Raw genomic sequence first — 21,763 nt, forward strand, 5'->3', positions numbered from 1 at the left:
ACAAATAGCTAGAAAAAGCAACGATAGTGCATTGGTAAACTTAAAGCAAGCGTACATTGGTTGTTTAGGTTTTTCGTTGGGAAAATTAATGTTCAATCATTATTGAAATATCCGAGGCGAGCTTTTCCAGGAATTTTACAAAGTTGAGCTTTACAAAAGGAATTTTTTTGTAGTCCGATATCCGTGATTACCTCTGGCTTGGAGAGATACAATCTAAAACCAACCGTCGAGTCAAATATTTTACCACAATTTTCTATGATTAGTAAAAAGATTAAGTAATAGACATAGGCATGCAAACAGTAATATCTGAAGTCCACTCCATTTCAAACTCATTCATCTTTACACAAACTCCAACTTGTTGAACAGTTCAAAATCGCGTGGCTTGAATTATTACGATAACTAAAATCAGGGACCACGATACTTGCTCATCTACACTGGCTTCCAATTTAACAAAGGATTGAATTTGAGTGTTTGATGTTGTAACAATAGGCCAACCATACTGAATTACGGATTCACTTTCTACTTTTTGATTGAACATTTATATCACATATTGGGTCATTTCATTTTTACCAGTATAGGCCTAATTGGAAGAACCTATCCGTATATCATGTTTAATTTTATATAATCTGACTTTTGAGATGTCATTCAATCAATGCATTCATATGCGGTCGTCGCTTTCAAAAGCCACCACGGACTGACTCCTTAGCGATACCTTGGCGGACGATCCCACACGTTTCTTGCTCCAGCCCTAGAATGCTCAATTATAAAGCGCTTTTACGAAATTGAATTTGATTCGGTTCAGCTAAATCCGATTCGATGTTGGAAAACGTAAGGATTAGTAAATCGAATCGTTTTTCGTAAATGAGTCGAATCAATTCATCAATCTAAAGGTCGCGATTCGAAACGAAATGGGCGTCAATGGTGACCGAATTATTGGTAGATGATGCTCTGCAATAGATGTCTTTAGCCTGCGGTCGAAGAGGACGCCATGTTGGATTTCACTGACTAATTCGCCACTAACTTGCTCGCCGGGCAAGTTAGTCGATTTAATAAATCAATTTACTAAACCGCGTCCATAAACGAGTTGATTTACCAAATCGGATTCACTAAACCGCGTGCCGTAAACGTGAAACTTAAATCGATTTACAAAGATTCAGTTTCGTAAAAGCGCCTATAGTCGTCATGAACACCCGATTTGAATTCAAATTCAAAAGACTCCTAAAAACGCACCTGTTTACTCGATTACTGTAAAGCGCTTGAGCATTTATATGCAAGAATCAGTGAAATTGGCGCTTTATCAGTTGTATTCATCATTCAAACCATTATTCTCCTTATCCTATGAATTTGGAGACCCATCCTCGCATGAGAATGAATATAATGTGATTTCAATTAAAGATGACACATGGCCTCATATCATTACGTTATGTTTTTTAACGGGTGGGCGAGAGTATATTCTTATGTTTTTGTTTCATTGAATGTCGCTATTTAAGAGTTCAATAATAATTTCAGTCAACCAAACAAAGGATTTTTCTGTATGTTTCGTGTCCTGTTTTTCCATAACCCTAGGACTGCATTTTAGGTATTTTTCGTGGATGACCGAACGCTGCTGTCCCTTTCTAGTAATTTGATGATATCTGTCGAAATCTAAATTTTAAAAAGGAATCAGGCATATCTCCTTGTTTGACTAAGTAAGAACTCAACTTTAAGGGACACTCCCTTAAAGGCGCCGAAGTAAAATCATGTGGCGAGTGGAGATGATATTGTGTCAGAATTTGTTCAAAAGCGGAGAAAATTGAATGTTATGAAAATAATGATTTCACATGTATGTTTGAATCCGTTATAACTGGAGCAATTTTCATAAAAACATATCTATGGAATCAACGAAATGTAATTAAGAAGAATACTATGTTTAAGATGTTATCAAAGGCATTTGAAAAAAGTTTTCTGATTTCGTCAACTGTGAAACTAGTGTCAACCAGATGTGTTCCCATTAAACGAACCGACTGCGAGCCGAGTCGATGTGAGATGTGACCTACACTGAAAATCTCAAGCGCTACCACTGGTTTTTAGGTGCTTCTGAATATCGGCCGTTAAAAAACTAAACAATTGCCATTTGGAAAGGGCCTAGTTAGAGAAAATGCTAGATGTGTATATTGTGTGATATTTCACACAATATACTGTGGGTTTGGAATTTAACCTTGTTCATAACGAAACACACATGTTCTTTTCTATTTTAGAAGAGCGCATGATAGTGCAATAAAGAACTGGCAATGAAAAAGGGGTAACAGGTGACTGATATCACACCGAATTTCAATTCCTATGAACACTTTTCATATAGTGAATTCTGTACAAGTGTTAAAATAAACTTGAAATATTAACGAAACAGTTTTTGACGGACAAATCGTTACCATCGAATTTTCAAAACTTTTTTAATGCCTTGGTGACCACTGGTCTAGTACGCGGTTTTCTGAAACAAAAGTGGCCAAGTTTAAAGAACGACAAATGATTACAAATATTAGGAGCCTAATGCGTTTAATGATTTAATTAATTGGCATCGCGCTGATTGGTTGAAAGACGGTTGTTAGTCATCTTGCATGTGATTTAATTGTTTTTTTAAGCATCGATTAACCATAGATTTAATCTTATCATAACTTATTTGCAGGTGCTTCTCGCAAACATTTTCTATTCGTTTTCAAACGCAGTACTGTTCAGATGATTCGCGTCGAGCTTTGAGTCAAGGAGTAAAAAAGTTTATGTATTAGCATTACTATGCAGTCAAAATTACGCACTGCGGCAAGTGAGGTGCTGTGATCCAGATGTGTAACCTATTTAGGAGTAATATATTTCCATCATGTCAACGCCATTCAGAAACAGTAGCAAAACATACTGCTGGTCTCTAGAAATAACAATACGACGACAACCACTTTCGAATTCGACGATGTTCGAGAAGTTTCACTTGGGCAGTGGTGGTCAGTGATGGTCAATTTATGAATTCTAATGGGGAATGCTTTCTAGTTTCACACCAAATGCGGTACCGGTATATCTTTCTTACATTCGAGAAGTTTCAATTGGTCAGTGGTGGTCAGTGATGGTCAATTCATGAATTTTCAATGGCGAATCCTTTCTAGTTTGACACCATAACGCGGTATATCGTTCTCATATTCGAGAAGTTTGAATTGGTCAGTGGTGGTCAGTGATGGTCAATTTATGAATTCTCAATATCTATGGCGAATCCTTTCTAGTTTGACACCATAACGCGGTATATCGAACTCATATTCGAGAAGTTCGAAATGGTCAGTGGTGGTCAGTGATGGTCAATTTATGAATTTGCAATGATGATACTTCGGTAGTTTGAAAACAAACATGACTTGATAAATTTCCGAAATTCGCAGTCAGGTGTTCAGACTCGGGAATATCTCAATTGGTCAGTTTCTGACCATCATGGTGTCACCATGTGGTCTATAGCTCAAATAAAACACGTGGGACCGACGAAAGGGCCCAAAAGCGTAAGTCATTTCCTGAGTGATGTGATCCAAAAATGCCCTAACTGGAACCAAATCGGACAGAACAATTAAAATTTGGGAAGGCCACAGCAAGTGGTCTTTCTACGAAGCCCACGCGGTAGGCCTATACTTTGAGCGTATCATTATGAAATCTTTTTTTAAACCACCATGTACCACATTAAGTAATAAGCATCGTTGTAAGCACTTGAAACACCCATTAACCACTTGAAACTGTCAGATCAATCATCATACCGCATCCCCGCAAAGAGGGGTAGTTCAGCAAACCGGAGCTTTCATTTGCCTATCTAGACTACCCCGCCAGTACGGGTAGCCGAGCAAACCGGAAAACTCATAATGCATTATTTTGGTTTTATCGCCCGCGACAATTCATTATTTTGGTTTTATCGCCCGCGACAATTCATTATTTTGGTTTTGTCGCCCGCGACAATTCATTATTTTGGTTTTGTCGCCCGAGACAATTCATTATTTTGGTTTTATATTTTGTTTTTGTCGTCCGCGACAATTTTTTTTTTTGGTTTTGTCGCCCGCGACAATTCATTATTTTGGTTTTGTCGCACGTGACAATTCAATATTTTGTTTTTGTCGCCCGAGACAATTCATTATTTTGGTTTTATCGCCCGCGACAATTCATTATTTTGGTTTTGTCGCCCGCGACAATTCTTCTTTTTGGTTTTGTCGCCCGAGACAATTCATCATTTTGGTTTTATCTTTTGTTTTTGTCGCCCGTGACAATTTTTTTTTTGGTTCTGTCGCCCGGGAGAATTCAATATTTTGGTTTTATCGCCCGCGATAATTCATTATTTTGGTTTTGTCGCCCGCGACAATTCATTATTTTGGTTTTGTCGCACGAGACAATTCAATGTTTTGGTTTTATCACCCGCGACAATTCATTAGTTTGGTTTTGTCGCCCGCGACAATTCTTTTTCAGTCCACTTGGGACTTTAGTCCCAGTGGGCTATTGCGTTCACTTTTCGTCCGTCCGTCCATCCATAGACGGAATCCAGTTATTTCGGGAAGTTTTGAAGACGCTTCAAGGTAATGTCTTGATATTTGGTTTATACATGTATCTCCCCTAGACACATCGTCAGCCCAAAAACTGGCCCTGTCAGATTCAAGATGGTCGACTTGCAGCCATTGTTGTTTGCCAAAATCAGCACTTTTTAAACATTTTCGAAGTTTTCGTGGGAAATTTTGAAGACGCTTTGATCAATTACCTTGATCTTTCGTTTATATTTGAATCTACCAAAGGCCCATCAGCATAAGAAAATTGGGTCGATCTGACTCAAGATGGCCGTCCTATGACCTTTTTAGTGCCCAAACATGTCAATTTGGTTTGCCATTTCTCATTGCAATTGCTGATGGGTATTCTTTAGAGAGGGATGTTTTATACCTGGGACAGGTATTTTGATCAGCCAATTATGACGCAATTGGCGGCCATCTTGGTGTCATCAGTACTCATTCGTAGGTGGGAAAAAGTTTTTCCACATTAAATTGATACCTAAGCATATTGTGTTACTATATTCAATTGGAAAGTTGTAGCCCATAACGTGTTCTATGATTTTGGTGAGTTTCAAGGTCATTGGTTTTTGTATGTGGCCATCAGGGGGCGTTGAATAATACAATAACTTAGTATCGCTATATTATATTTGTACCAAGGCATATTTTGTTACCATGATCAATTGCAAAGTTGTAGTTCATGACATCTTCTATGATTGTGGTGAGTTTTTAAGGACATTAGTTATTCCATATAGACACCAGGGGGCGTTGAATAGTATAAAAGCTTAGTTTTTCCTTATTAGATTGGTACCTAGGCATAGTTTGTTACCATGATCCATAGCAAAGTTGTAGTTCATGACATCGTCTATGATTGTGGTGAGTTTTTAAGGACATTAGTTATTCCATATAGTCACCAGGGGGCGCTGAATAGTAGTATGGCTTAGTATTTCCTTATTAGATTGGTACCTAGGCATATTTTGTTACTACGATCAATTGCAAAGTGGTATTTCATGACATGTACTACGATTGTGGTGAGTTTTAAGGTCATTGGGGTTTGCATATGGTCACCAGGGGGCGTTGAATAGTAGAATAACTTAGTATTTCCATATTAAATTGGTAACGAGGCATATTTTGTTATCACAATCAATTACAAAATCAAAGCTGCTCACATGTTCTATGATTGTTGTGGGTTTCAAGGTCATTGGTTTTTGTATATGGTCACTAGAGGGCGTTATGTATTGAAATTGTTAGATTGTTGAGAATTTGAAACCACTTTCCAAGTGAGCATGGTGTCCCTGGACCCCTAGTTTGGTTTTGTCGCCCGCGACAATTCATTATTTTGGTTTTGTCGCACGCAACAATTCAATATTTTGTTTTTGCCGTCCGCGACAATTCATTATTTTGGTTCTATCGCCCGCGTTAGACCGTCTCATTCCAAGATGAGGCGTTCCGTTGATTTTGGTTACAAGTTTCCGTTCAGAGATAACTGCTGAGCCATTTGGGCGACCTATCATTGATACTGTTTCCTAATAGCCTGTTTAGTAATGGCTGATGTTGAGCATTATCAAATGCTTTGTTGAAATCCACCGTTGAACAGGATTCTGAGACTGTGCAGAAAACCCGTTATCGCTGCTTTGCAGCTATATTTATTATTATTATTATTTTTTTCCACACATTTTTTTGTCAAAAGTACATAGGCTTTTTTACATTACCGCTGTTGCCGATACAATCCGTCTGATATCATTCAGCTCAGTTCGATCTACAAATACTCCGTGCGAATTTTGAAGAATCAGCGTTACAAAAGCACTGTCGGGCCGTAAACATCGAAAATTGAGCCCCATTCAAAGAGCCGACATGTTTTTCTAAGTCGTCTTTCCGAAATCTACCGCACGTTTCTTGTCACATCGATTATCAATTCAAGCATAAATTAACAAATTTATTACCGAAAGATTGCACATTCTGTCGCGGTTTTTAAAAACTAATTTTAACAGTAACCCATTTTCCTCATCAAATTATATTACTTATACACAATATTTACTACTGTAGATTTTAAAAGCACTGTCGAGAGCACTGTCGAGCCGTAAACATCGACAAATCGACGTGTGTCACTACATCGTCGTTCCGGGGCTGAGAATCAAATCGAGTACAAATTAATTTATTACTACCAGTGATTTGGCTGCGGGCGTTAAGCATTTAATTTAGCAATACCTATTTTTCTTTACCAAATTAACCGTGTTTTTACTAAGATAAATCATGAGTGTACCAGGGAGTCGTAGGCCTAAAGTAAACACGCCGAAGAGATATAGAGGAGAAAAGCTGTTATGTCGACGAGGTATCAAAATAAAATAATATATTACTTTATTCGGCCGCGGGCTTCAACCTCTATATCAATACCATCAATACTCTATATTTCCTACAGTACATACCGATCATTGTCAAATGCACAAGGTATTTACTAAATACAAGTATATAACACACTCCTTTCCGTATGCTGGAGTCAAACTTGAAATTTGGAGTAAGCGTTCGCTGTGGGGGAAAGGAGATCGTTCGCTTTGTCGCTTGAAGTGTTTATCGAGTTTTACGTGGCTTTAGGCCTACCGGTATTGAGCTTTACTGTCTCAAACAAACACAGTATAATTGTTGCGTTTATTAACGGACTCATTGGATTGAACTTCAAAACAAAATTTCGACATTTAGGAGGGTTGTTATTCAATAGGCCCACGACCAATCTGTCCGGATGTTAGGCCTACGCAGGCTAGTAGCCTCTACTAGGTTAAAGCTAAGTTCACTGTAAAGGAGGAATCAGATTTATTAAAGTGCATGTTAATTAGTGATTTACTGGTTCTGACTTGTAACGATCAATCACAATTATCAATTTTATTGACAAAAATGAAGATTTTTTGGAAAATTTCGTCTGAGCAGACAGCTTTATAAGCCAGACTTTTCATCATAAATGAAACTGGTATTTCTTTAATTCCTATGACTTAAGCCGGGGGTGGGTCGGCCTTGCGATGGCTTGTGACTTACTGCGAGGCCATTCACTGCGACCGCCAGCGACGATTGTGTCGCAACGACTCATCGACCTACGCTCCCTTGCGACAGGTTGTGACTGTCAGCAACGCCAGTGACAAGGAGTCGCACGTGTTCTACTTTCTGCAACGCGACACGACTGTCACAACCGACCTACGTGCTCTTGCGACTGGCAGAAACTAGTTGCACACAGTCGCTGACAATCATATCGCAACCGATTTGCACCGAAACTTGCGATGCAACGCGAGGATCGCATCGCGTCACAAGGCCAACCTACATCCGGCGTCGAGTTACTGCGGAGCCCCAGAAATATCTTTTTTCTCGTTCAAAAGACCTTTCGCTTGTAAATTCTTTCTACGGAACAAAATTTATTTCGTTCGAACCAATAATATTCTGTTCGATTGAACCAATTTGAAAAAATCGTTAGAACAAAGTTGAACAAATATTTGTTGAAACAAAAGGTTTTTTCGTTCGAACAATCGTCCGATCTAACAGAATCGTTTAAATTTGAACAGAATTTTCTTGTTAGAACATTAAGTTTTTCGTTCGAACAAGTATATTGTAAAAAGATTTTTCTCCGAACCAAAAGTATTAAGTATTTTGTTCAATCGAACAGAATTTTTTTTTCATTCATTACTTTCATTTTCAGTAATAAAAGAAGCAACCACCATATAATTAACATTTGTTTTCACAACTAGAAAAAAAACAGCGATAACGCATATTTTGTCGTGCGGTATGTAGCATCTAACAAAACATTTTCATTTCTATATCGACTGAATAACCTTTGTTGCCAATTTGTTTGCTGCACAAACAGAAAGTTAGTCTTATCTGATGCATTTTTATCGCTTCTACACTTTGCCAGACGCAAAAAAAATTTTTATTGAGGATCCTGGCTTTGCCAATCTTCTACTTTATGCTTGACATTTTTCTGGTCAATCAGTGATTTCCTGATATCTGATTTGATTTTATAGCAGTGCGTTCTAATTTCATGCATTGTTGGAAAGAAACGGCGGTTCGATGAATTCGGTTGATCTCTACCAGCAAAAAGCACTTTCTTTAGCAGGAAAACCAAATGACGCTTAATTTCACTGGCATTGGTAACACCGTCACTTATGAGTTCCTGCATACAGCTGACGAGACGTTTATCAATCGCTTGCGTCATACCACTGAACTATAACATCAAAAAGGAATTCAATAATTTAATATATATATAATACAGTCGAAACGGTCTAAACAGTGAGCTACTAACTTTCAACCAATTCAAAGGAATATAATAGCTAGGATGATGTTTTACATATAACATCATATTCAGAAATTATCATATATTTTCTAGACATGATTTCCAGAATTCATACCTCACCACATAAATGGTTTTTGTGTTCAAGAGGAAACTGAATGAGCATCTGCTGCTGTACATCTGTTTTCTTTTTTTCTTTAAGGCAGTTAGTTCCGCAATTTTTTGGACGTCCCAGTCATTTTTGCCTCAGTGCAGTCGCCTTCAATCTTAAAGATGGAACATAGGTTTATCTAGAATTGCAATTGTGTTGCTATCATATCAATCTTCATGCAGTCCTGGACCGTGGATCTTGTATTGGTTTCTACGCAAGATTCATATGCCTATGGTAACATGTCATCAGATACTAAGGTTTTTGGTGAATATTGATATACAATAAATACGATCAATTTACCTTGAATTCTGGGAATTTGATGATTTCCCTGACTATTATCTGTGCAGGAGAGTCCATCTTTTTTGAAGTCTGAATCATCTTCTTCTGTTTTTGAAAAACATGGTCCTCCATTGCCTCTTCCTGTGAAATATGGGGTTGGAGATTAATGTTTCAGACATTGGGTGTTATTCAGGTGATAAAGTAAAACAGTCTATTTCAATATAGGTTATATCTAGGTATCCCAAAGGTACTAGATTTTAAGTTGGGATACTATATTTTAGAAATGGAGCCTTTTATTAAGGTTGTGGGAATGTAGTACTACATGTGTAGCTGGCTCTACTACAATTACACTTTCAACTTAGTGTCCTAATAGCGATTTAGGATTTAGAAACATGAATTAACATAATAACCTGTCAGTTATCTAATTTTACGTACCTTTTTCTTATCATAATATTTCTTTCTAGCTTCTATCTTTCTGTCTTTGCCATGCTGACAGTCCATAATCAATTTACCGCCCATGACAAATGGTGTCCCGTCACATTTTATCGGGTGACGCCATGATGTTGTCTTGGAGTTTGGATCCTTGAAGAAGACCTGTTGGCACTTTATTCTTGTAATCATGTTTTTTAAATTCTAATATCTTATCCTTTTCATTTGGTAAAACTATTTTACAATAATCATGATTTTCACATAATTGTTTATGATTTAATAATGCACTTTCATTACTGAATTTAGTTGCACATTTTCTACATAGACATATTTTATGGTGATCATTTTCTGATTTGAAAAATAAATCAATTCTTTTAATCCACATATAATGATTTTCATGATATTATATATCTATAACACCATTTGAATCATAATCTTTTGATAGATATAAAGTTTCTAATGTATAATGTTCAATTTTATTACGTTTTGTTTTTGGTAATTTGATTAAATCAAATACATTTATTTTTAGATTATTATCTCTTTCTATTTTTGGAATGTTTTTAATTCTAACAGGATAACTGTCTATCTTATAATTATTTTCAAATTGTTTATAATTTGTTAATCTGAAACTATGTGTAATATCTTCTGTTGGGTGTAAGCAACTTATAATTGTCCGTAGAAAACATTTATAACAGCATTACTTTTAAATGGTAATTTGTTATAACTTGATCCATTTATATTATCATCTTTGTAATATGATAAATTATTTTCATCAATTGGCTTTGATTTAGTTAATTTGATATATATTTTGTATTATAAACATGTAAAGTCATAAATATTATTTCATCAAATATTAAACCAGAAAATATTTCTCTTCTATTTTACTTTTTATTTCATTATAACATCTATCTTATCTATCATCTATATGCTGTTTTGAGATAATATGTTGTGAATGAGAATTTATATTATATATTGGTTTATCTTCAGATTTTAAAAATCTAACTTTAGCGGATATACTAATTTTAGGATATTCTACGTCTGTAATTATTCTCATAATATTTTTCATATTTTCTAAATGTTTTTTTCTTCTTCTAATGTTTTACCTTTATCAAATTTAAACTCAATTGCGGCTGGTCCAATATCACTTTTAAATGCTTCAGTTATTTCTATTTCTTTTTTATTATCTAATGAATTAATATAATTTCCAACATTTTCCATATATGATTTCTTATTATTTAGAGTATCTTTTATTCTATTAATTGTCGTCGGTTTATTATTATCATTATCAAAATAATCTTCACCTAAAATATCATTATTCATATTTCTAATATGACTTTAAGATTTTAAATGTTCTTTATAATATCTTTTGTTACTGAATGATTGATTACACGTATCACATTTATATATTTCTTTTTCATTCTTTAATTCTTCTAATTTAGTTTCTAATATATCATCTTTATATTCTAACTTTTATTTATTCTCTAAGTGAGATTTTGTTTTATTATGTCTTACTTTTTGAGATTTATCTATATTAATTTTACATGTCGGACAGTAGTACTTATTTGCTTCCATTTTAATATCAAATTTTTTTATTAAAATTGACTTTAGAAGTTATTCATTTATATGTTATTCATATATATGAATATTTTAAGAGTAAGAGGGAATATGGGGGTTCATGACAAAGGTTGAAGGGGTGAGTGAGTAAAAAATAAATAAATTCGAGCATGTGAGAATTTATTTTTTATTTTTTTGAGCTCGACCCTTACAGTATTTCGCCTGTAATTTGCGATGAATCTTTTTGATAATTAGCATGGAGATTTGGTCTGGCGAGATGTCCACCCCTATTGTAAAAAATGTCATTGGTGATCAACCATAGCTGCCATTGGGGTGGCCATCTTGAATTTCTTGTTCGCACGATGTAACCCGCGATTCTTGATGGATTTCCACAAAATTTGGTGTGATGATCAGGGTGGGTAAGCTGTCAAATACGGCCGCCAAGTCAGCCATCTTGAATTTCTAGCACGAAACGGCCTGCAATGCTTGATGCATTTTCAGGATACTAGGTGTAAGAATTTTGGTTGGTGAAATGTCTACCCCTTATTGAAAATTGAGTTCAAGTATGGCCACCAGGGTTGCCATCCATCTTGGATTTCTTTTCAGCACGATGCCTATACAAATTGTTGATGCATTTGTTCATGTAGTATGATCTTTGGGGCAGCTAAAATGGGTTTGTCTTTTCATGCAAGGATATATTAACAGAAAACAGTCGTGTACAGTCGCGCAGGCAATATAGCCTTATACGCTCGTGTTCAATGCGAGCATTTGTCAGTTATAGAGTACGCGCGCCACGGTGTAGGTCGCGCTTAACAACGATTTTCTGAATGAAGATGTAAGCTACTTAATTAAAGCAATCCTATCGTGAAATTATCAAAAAAACATGTCGGTCGATAAACTTTGTTTCGTCAGAAACGGGCACTGGCCTCAAATTTGAAGAACTTGGGAGCTTCTGTCCTGATTGGTCCGTATGATAATGAAAAACCTCCGATGAACCCATGCTCTCACAAAGTTTGTTCCTTAACGGGTCACTAGTTTTAGTTGTTTTACGTCATCCAAGGGATGTGTTTAAATAATGAACAATTGTTCTGACAGAAGGCCAATAATCAATTTCATTCTCGTTATAAGTCAGTTATCATTAAAGGTTCACACTTAACCAAATTGAGTCCTTTTATATATTTTTTTGTTTAATGAAATGAATTTTTGCATACTGGTAGCCTACGTGACAGATTTTTTACTTCACATCAGTTTGGCGTGCCACTGGACCATTGGTTTTAATATATCATAATAAAAATATAATTTAATTATACTAATTCGTTAGTCGGCAAGTTAATTATATTTCGAAAATGATTATTTCAAATGTTAACTAAACAGTCGAGCCCGAGAAACGGTTTATTTTCGGGGTGGCCTTAGTAACACTTTGTTGTAGGTATGCATTTTAGTGGTCTGTTATGGGGTGTTTCCTTGGTACGTATTTCGGAACTGGGGCTAGGAGGGTTTCTGAGAGAGAAAAAAGCTTCGAAGTAACCGGTATACAAGGATCGGGACGGGCTGTATCAGAACTTCTTTTTGGTATACTACTTCTTACCTTCTACAGACTATAGACCTGAGTCTCTTGTAGAGGGGAAATCCCATTGAACGAGTAACTTAACTCTTCTTTTGCGAACGTGAGCGAATATCTATCATTAGACAGCCACTTGCTAAATGTTTCAACCTACTGACTCCACTGATTCTTTGCATCCATTGTTTCATTCAGGTTGCAGCCTTAGCCATTGCCAGTGGGAATGGTTTACTGTTGAAAGGTGGAAAGGAAGCCTATTATTCCAACCAGATTCTCCATGAAATAGTTTGTAACGCTGTTGACAGGTTTGTGCCACTGAAAGCTGTGTGCCTTGTAAGTATTTTTATCATCTACACATGTTCAAACTGGAATGTAATGAGAGTTATGTTTAGGGTTTTCTGTTCTTTCACAGAAAACCCTCATGTAATCGTCGCGATTATCATTTATCCACTTGATTTTTAACAAAACATCTATCTTCGCTCAGATTCGACTGCTAATCAGTAATAAACACTCTAATCAATGTGGTGAGTGTTATTAGGCTCTGAATACATGTGCTAGAATGTTTTGAACGTATTCATCGAATTAATCCCGCGACGAAAATACCGACACCGAACTAGATAAAGGATTCGCCATTCGTTTATTACTAATCCCTAAATTCATTATTTTACCCGACCACATAGGTCTCTGCGCCAGTCAAAAAAAGGATTGCGACGAGAATATCAAATCAGGGAAAGTGAAATCAGCTCCGTTTACTAACGGTTTAGACTGGTTGCCTGTCCCATTCAATATGGGACAGGTTTTTGCCCGTCCGCCATCTTCCGCGGATTTTACGGATCCAATCAGATTTCAGTATTTCATCACGTGAACAATGTAACACGGCCGCCTACACTGTGTCATCATCATCATCATCATCATCATCATCATCATCATCATCATCATCATCATCATCACCATCACCATCACCATCACCATCACCACCACCACCACCACCACCACCACCACCATCATCATGTGTACTTTATTTCTCCACTGCTCACGATCTGATAAACTGATGAGGTTTAAAGAGCTGGATTCTGTGAATAACTGCACTAGCCAGCCTTCAATTTGAATTGTGATTGGATTATCTGTCTGGTCGAGACATGGTCTTTATGATTCTAAAGACACTATCATTCAAAGGGATATCAGGATCGTCCTAATTTGTCGATGAAAAAAAAACTACTGTTCTATGTCATGAAATACGTAGTGTCATTGCTTATTCTCTTGTCAGGGGCTGAACAAGATTTTGTACCAGAAGTGAACAATAAATATTGAATTCAGTGAAAAAGAATTGGTCGTGATGAATTTTATAATCGATTTCTAGCAAAGTCAACATTGAGATTGTGTGGTCCATGAGGAGAGAGGATATTGCGAATTTCCAGTGTGTTCTGAGTATTTTGTCTTGACCACGTCTCTTAATTTGACTGTCCCAACTTGCTGTCTGTATCAGGAAATCAGTAGGCTGAGGTGGATCCAAATATCTGATCTCACAAAGCACTAAGGAGTTCAACAATTGTAAACTTTATTCAGATACTAAATATAGTCATTTTACAACACTGTATTAAAACATCAATTCACTAAATACATCTCAGAAAGGATGTCCCCTGTTCCTTCAGAATGTTCTGTAGTTAGTGACGGTCATGGCAGAGCTCACCTCGCATTGGATTCCGATCATTGTTAGTTTGTATTCCGAGTACCAGGTAAATTATCAGCGGATTTATCTGATACCTACAGCAATTAATGTCTTTCAGTCCATTGTAAAGGGCAATATTGATATCGAAGCTAAGCAGATTCGAAGAGACGCCATCTTAACCAGGAAGTAACTTGCTACTTTACATGTTTGACCTTATTTGACATGCATCTTAAATGTAAAATGGAGGATGGGCACAACCGGTCTCTAATTGAAGATAGATACCGGTAACCAGTCTACTAACGGTTAAAACGCATAAACAATGTTAAGTAATAGCAATATGAAAACAACGATTATAATTATTTGAATGTATCGAAGAAAATGCCGATGCCGACTAAAATGGAGTGGTCGTCCATTCGATCCTGCACACGCTATCTGCGACATGAAAATGAAATAACGTTACCTATCCGGACAGCCGATCAGGATGCGTCATTTAAATTCACCAACGCAATAGTGAAAAACGTAGTTGGAAAAACAGGAATGATCATCATTTGGATGCATTTCAAACAAATTTCGCTTGGTTTACAGGTCGGCATCATTGATGTAGGTATAGAGTTAATCTTCCAACCCTATTTATGTATTTGGGTGCTGCATATCTATAATCAGCGATTGTTTGCCTAGCATACGCTCGCGTAATGATGAAAAACGGCTTTCGTGGCCGGTAAGGTGGGCCCACCTAAATTGTTTTGGTATGCTAATGAATAGGTGATGACGTCACTTTCAATTTCAATTTCAATTTTCAATTTCAATTTATTTCATAAGAAAGCAAGTTATAAGAATATTTACAAATAGAATAAAAAATAAAATTAAGAAGTTTTTCTTATGAGGGCCAAGCAAAGGCCAAAAGGCCGCTATAGCAAGCACCCTTGAAAAGCAAAAAAAAAAGAAAAAAAAGAAGAGAGAGAAAAAACAAGGAAAGACAATGAAGAATAATGAGGATGAGATAAGCGAAGAGAGTTATTTAGGAACAATTATAACAGTTGGGGTTATCGCAGAGATGGGTGTTAGAGTAGCTGGAGGTGAGAATGTATTTTGTTTTGCGTCTGAGAGAATATTTACTGGTTGAAAATGAATTGCTTGTAAGTTGTAGATTTTGCCAAATTTTTATAAGATTCTTAGAAATATTAGATTTACAGTCGATGTCAGGTTTAGTTTGTTTTGATAGTGATGAATAAGTGTGATCAAGCTGGATGTGTCTTTGTGAAGTTGAAAGTGTAAATGTAGAAAGTTTGTCGAGGGTGAAAAGAGATACAAAATATTGTGGCGGTGACTTCATAGTTTGCTGGATGAAAAGGGTGGTTTTTAGAGTCAATACATCATTTATTTTTAGGACATTTAGTTTTTTGAAGAGTGGGTCAGTGTGGGCTGTGTATTTCGATTTTGTGATGATTCTAACGATTTTCTTTTGAAGAAGACATTTTTTTGTTTTGTTTGGAGAGAGTCCCCAGGTTATTAGACGGTAGGTCAGGTGTGGGTAGATGAGGGTGTGATAACGTGTTAAGAGGGATTGTGTATCGAGGATGGGTTTTGATTTGTTCATGATACCTATTATTTGTGATATTTTCTTGTTTATTTTATTGATATGTGGTGTCCAGTTGAGATTTTCGTGAATGGTAAGGCCAAGGAAATTTATTTCAATGACTCGCTCTAGTAGAGAATTGCCAATTTTTATTTGAAAATTTGGATTTAAGAAAGGTTTACGTTGGTGATGATGGAAAATATTGTATTTTGTTTTGTCAAGGTTTGGAGTTAGTTTATTGGCTGATAGCCAATCGTATAGGAAATTTAGGTCAGAATTGATGTTTTGTACTAGAGTTTCAAAATTTTTGTGAGATGCTAAACAGTTAGTATAATCTGCAAATAGTATATAATCTATAAATAGTGTATAGTGCAAATAGTATATAAGTGGTTAGAGCATTTGTGAATATCATTAATGTAGATTAAAAAGAGGAGAGGGCCGGGAATCGAGCCTTGAGGGACGCCTATGTTAGAGAAGAGTGGAGAAGAAACAGTGTTGTTGACGGAGACTAAATTTTGACGGTTAGATAGATAAGAAGAGACCCAATCTAGTGCTAATCCTCTTATTCCATAGTGTTCGAGTTTAGAAAGTAGAATATTGTGATTGAGAGTGTCGAATGCCTTAGAGAGATCAAGAAATATACCTATTGTCCATTCGTGATTGTCGAGGGATTTTGAGATTTTATCAGTAAGTTCTAGAATGGCGTGTTCAGTGGAATGATTTTTTCGAAAGCCATATTGATTTGGGAAAAGCTGGTTGTCAATGAAGTTAGATAAGCGTTTATGAACTAGTTTTTCGTAGATTTTAGAAATGGAACTTAGTAGGGAAATTGGTCGATAGTTTTCAATTTGATCTTTATCATTTGTTTTGTGGAGAGGTATTATTTTTGCGATTTTAAGATTATCGGGGAAAATACCTGTTTTGAAAGATTGATTTACTAAATATGTTAAAGGAAGGGAAATATGGTTGACGATTTCTTTTAGGATATGAGTGGAGTTGCAGTCTTGACCTGTTGAATGTTTTGTTTTAAGGCTTTTTACTATTTCATTTTCACAAGTTGGAAGAAGGAAAAAATTTGTATTTGATCTTGGTACCTTAGAAAGATAATGTTTAGAGGAGAATTGAGAATCTGGAATTTTGGATGCTAATTTTTCACCGATCTGGTTGAAATGGCTATTGAAAGAGTTTGCAATAATTTCTGGATCAGTAATGTCTGTAGGGTTAATTTTGAATGAGTGAGGTAAGTCGTGTTTGTTATTGGTTTTGCCAATTATTTCTTTGAGGATCTTCCATGTGTTTTTAATATTTCCGCTTGCAGATTCTAGAGATTGTTTATAGTAATCTTTCTTTGAGATTCTAGTTATGGATTTAAGTTTGTTCCGATATGCTTTGAATTTGTGTTGTTCTATGGCCCGGGTGGTTTCACTTTTTATGGATAGTAAGTGTTTGTATTTTTTTATCTTTGTTATAGATAGATTGAATTATTCCCTTGGTTATCCATGGATTTTTTGAGACGTTATATTTGTTTAGTTTGATTGTTTGAGTGGTGGTTTCAGAGGCTTTTATGTTTGAGACAGTTGTTGAAAAAGAGGCAAAAGCCAGGTTAGTAGATAAGTTGTTATTTGAGAGAGATTGAAAGTCAGTATCATCTAGTTTGTTGCATATGTTCTGTATTCCGTGCCTAGTGATTGTCTTTTTGGTTTTTGTGAAATATTTATTTGAAGTTTGTTTTTTTTATGACTACAGGCGAAAGTAAAGAAGTGATCAGAGGGTGTTGTCGTTAGAATTCCAGAGTAATAGTTATTGTAAGAATTTGTAAAAATGTTGTCAATAAGGGTAGCACTGTGGTGAGTTACTCGTGTCGGTAAAGTGATGAGAGGAGTGAAAGAGTTTGTTGTCATTAATTCCAAGAGTTTGTTGTCATTAATTCAAAGAAGTTAGAACTGAGTTGATTTGAATTTGATTTAATAAGGTCGATATTGAAGTCGCCACAGATAAAGATCTCAGACTTAGGGAATTTTAGTTTGGAAATTTCACATTCAAAAGCTTGAAGTAAGTCCTTGGTATTTGAAGCTGGAGGTTTGTAGACGATGCCAATTATTAGGGTTTTCTGTTTCTTCACAGAAAACCCTATTGAAATTCGCGTGATTATTATTATTTTGTTCCCCTTTTCCACGCAGTTTTTGTTAAAAGTGTAAAGGCTTCCTTACCTTACCGCTGTCGCCGATACAATCCGTATGATATCCTTCAGCTCACTTCAATCTCCAGATACTGCATGGGAATTTTGATAAATCCACGTTATAAAGGCACTGTCGAGCCGTAAACATCGGAAATTTGACTCCGTTCAATTAGTACCCATGCTTTCTTTCCGAAATTTCTCTCTTCTTTATGAGGAAGAGCTATCGAATTATTCCCTCTCTTCTCCACAATCAATTTTATGAATTTATTGCTCAGCGGGTCCGAGTCCAATAGTTTACGAGTCCGGCGTTCGCGTGTCTGACAGGTTTACGGGCATTTGTTTGTTACTTCTTTAATATTTTTGATTTCTTGTTATTCCGGTTATTGCTGATCAGTTCATGTAACCAAAAGCGTCAATAAACAGATTTTGAATTGATCAAGTTTAAATCAAGGTCGTTGAGTCGCGGAGGGCTACTAGAATTACGGTGCAGAATTACGTTCGTCTCAGAGAGAAAACAAAGGACAGAAAAGTATCAGGTGATTATCGATAGCCTACTACGGTACACACAGTTGACAAACAGTGTTAGGCCTGTGCCGGTTGGTGCGTACTGGGAATAAATATACTGGTTGGTCAGTTGGTCCGGTTGTGAAGTGTGGAAGCTAAGAAGAAAGCCTACCGGTATTTATTTGTCTAATAGGCCTATTATATAGTAGCCAATACCATTTTTTAAGTACGAAGTTGGTATACGTATGTGACTGTATGGTGATATCAACAGGTTAACCGTACGTGAGTTCCCTAAAAACGCCGTAAGTAATAGGGGTAATAGGCTTTCATACCAAAGGTCGAGAGGTCGAGAAAGTAAAAAAATAAAAAATAAATTCTCGCACACTCGAATTTACTTTTTATTTTTACTCACTCGCCCCTTCAACCTTTGATATGAAAGCCTATTACCCCTATTACTCTTAAAATATTCATATACATGAATAACATTTAAATTGACAGATTATTCAATATAAAAGTGTAAGCCCTTATAGAATAGATATATAGATATATTTTAAACATTATTTCAATATTCATATTTGTATGAGTTAGATTTTTAAACATTAAAAGTGTTAGTTAAGTGTAATTGAAATAATACATGATATAAATCATTGAACTTCTAAAATCAATTTTAATAAAAAATTTAGTATTAAAATGGAAGCAAATAAGTACTACTGCCCAACATGTAATATCAATATAGATAAATCCCAAAAAGCAAGACACAATAAAACTAAAACACATTTAGAGAATAAATTGAAACTAGAATATAAAGATGATATATTAGAAACTAAATTAGATGAATTAAAGAATGAAAAAGAAACATACAAATGTGATACATGTAATCTATCATTCAGTGATAAAAAGATATTATAATGAACATTTAAAATCTTAAAGTCATATTAGAAATATGAATAATGATATTTTAGGTGAAGATTATTTTGATAAAAATAATGATAAGAAACAGAAGACAATTAAAAGCATAAAAAATAAATTAAACAATAAAAGACCATACATGGAAGATGTAAGAAAATATATTAATTTATTGGATAATAAAAAAGATATAGAGATAACCGAAGCATTTAAAAGTGATATTGGTCCAGCAGCTATCGAGTTTAAATTTCATAAAGGAAAAACATTAGAAGAAAATAAAAAACATTTAGAAAATATGAAAGAAATAATAAAAATATTAACTGATGTTGAATATCCTAAAATTAGTATATCTTCTAAAGTAAAGTTTATAAAATCTGAAGATAAACCAATATATAATATAAATTCTCATTCACAACATATTATATATAAACAACATATAGATGATAAATTAGATAAATGTTATAATGAAGTAAAAACTAAAATAGAAGAGAAATATTTTGAAGGATCTGGTTTAATATTTGATGAAATAATATTTATGACTTTACATGTGTATAACACAAAATATAATAAGTTAACTAAATCAAAACCAATAGACGAAAATAATGTATCATATTATAAAGAACCAGATATTGAAGCATCAAGTTATATTAAACTACCATTTAAAACTAATGCTATAATAAATGTACAAAATGAAGATGATAAATGTTTTCTATGGACAATTATAAGTTGCTTACATCCAACAGAAGATATTACACATAGTTTTAGATTAACAAATTATAAACCATTTGAAAATTATTATAAGATAGATAAGTATCCTGTTATAATTAAAAACATCCCAAAAATAGAAAGAGATAATAATATAAAGATAAATGTATTTTATTTAATCAAACTACCAAATACAAAAGGTAACAATATAAAACATTATACATTAGAACCTTTATACCTATCAAAAGATTATGATTCAAACGATGTTATAGATATATTATATTATGAGAATCATTATATGTGGATTAAACAAATAGATTTATTCTTTAGAACAGAAAGTGATCACCATAATAAAATATATCTATGTAGAAAATGTTTACATAAATTCAGTAATGAAAGTACATTATTAAGACATAAACAATTATGTGAAAATCATGATTATTGTAACTTAGTTTCACCAAATGAAAAGGATAAAATATTAGAATTCAAAAAATATGATTACAAAAATAAAGTTCCATTTGTTATATATGGAGATTTTGAATCATTAAATAAAGAATTAACTGATCAAGATAGAAAAGAAATATATTATAAAAGAAAGAAATTAAATTCTAATGAAAATGATTTTTTAGATGAACCACCAAAAACAAATACTATTAAAAAGATTCATCAATCAGCTGCTGCTTTCGGGTTATATATTAAATCTGATTATCCAGAACTAATTGAAAGTGAATATTATCATTATAGAAATGAAAATGTTATTAATCATTTTTGTGACTTATTAATTGAATATGAAATAAAATTTAATGAAAAGTTAAATAAAAATAAAGAAATAATTATGACAGAAGAAGATAAAGAAGAATTTGTGTTTACAGATAAATGTTATTATTGTGAAAAGATATTTAATTTTAGAGATAAAAAAGTAAGAGACCATGATCATTTGAATGGAAAGTTTAGAGGCGCTGCACATGAGAATTGTAACTTACAAGCTAAGAAAATTAACTTTGTACCAGTTATATTTCATAATCTATCAGGATATGATGCACATTTATTCATCAAACAGTTATGTCATAAAATAGAAGAAATTAATAATGAAATAGAAAGATTCAATTCAAATGGACCAAAAGATAAAATACCAACTTATAAATTTAAAATGTTAGCTAGAACATCTGAGAATTATATATCATTCCCATTTGGTTGCCTAGGATTTATAGATTCATATAGATTTTTAAATAGTTCATTAGATAACTTATCAAAATCATTAGTTGATGATGAATTAAAAATATTAAAGCAACACTACCCAAATAATGATGATTTTCAATTAATGAGATATAAAGGCGCAATTCCATATTCATTTTATAAATCACATAATGATTTTAATATAACTGAATTATTAAAAGAACAATTCTATGATGAATTAAAAAATGAATATGTTAAAGATGAAGTATATAATAGAACATTGAATA

The 21,763-nt window shown here is 34.4% G+C and overlaps 1 protein-coding gene across 1 annotated transcript in view; it reads left to right on the top strand.

Moving 5' to 3' along the window:
* LOC141898436 (delta-1-pyrroline-5-carboxylate synthase-like) overlaps positions 1–21,763 on the top strand; it is a 377,354-nt gene that overhangs the window by 235,751 nt on the left and 119,840 nt on the right. Inside the window, exon 10 of the mRNA XM_074784307.1 lies at positions 12,957–13,094. Coding sequence (XP_074640408.1) covers positions 12,957–13,094 — 138 coding nt within the window. The remainder of the gene's footprint in view (positions 1–12,956; positions 13,095–21,763) is intronic.

Source organism: Tubulanus polymorphus, chromosome 2, assembly GCF_964204645.1.
Source record: "Tubulanus polymorphus chromosome 2, tnTubPoly1.2, whole genome shotgun sequence".
Lineage (NCBI taxonomy): Eukaryota > Metazoa > Nemertea > Palaeonemertea > Tubulaniformes > Tubulanidae > Tubulanus > Tubulanus polymorphus.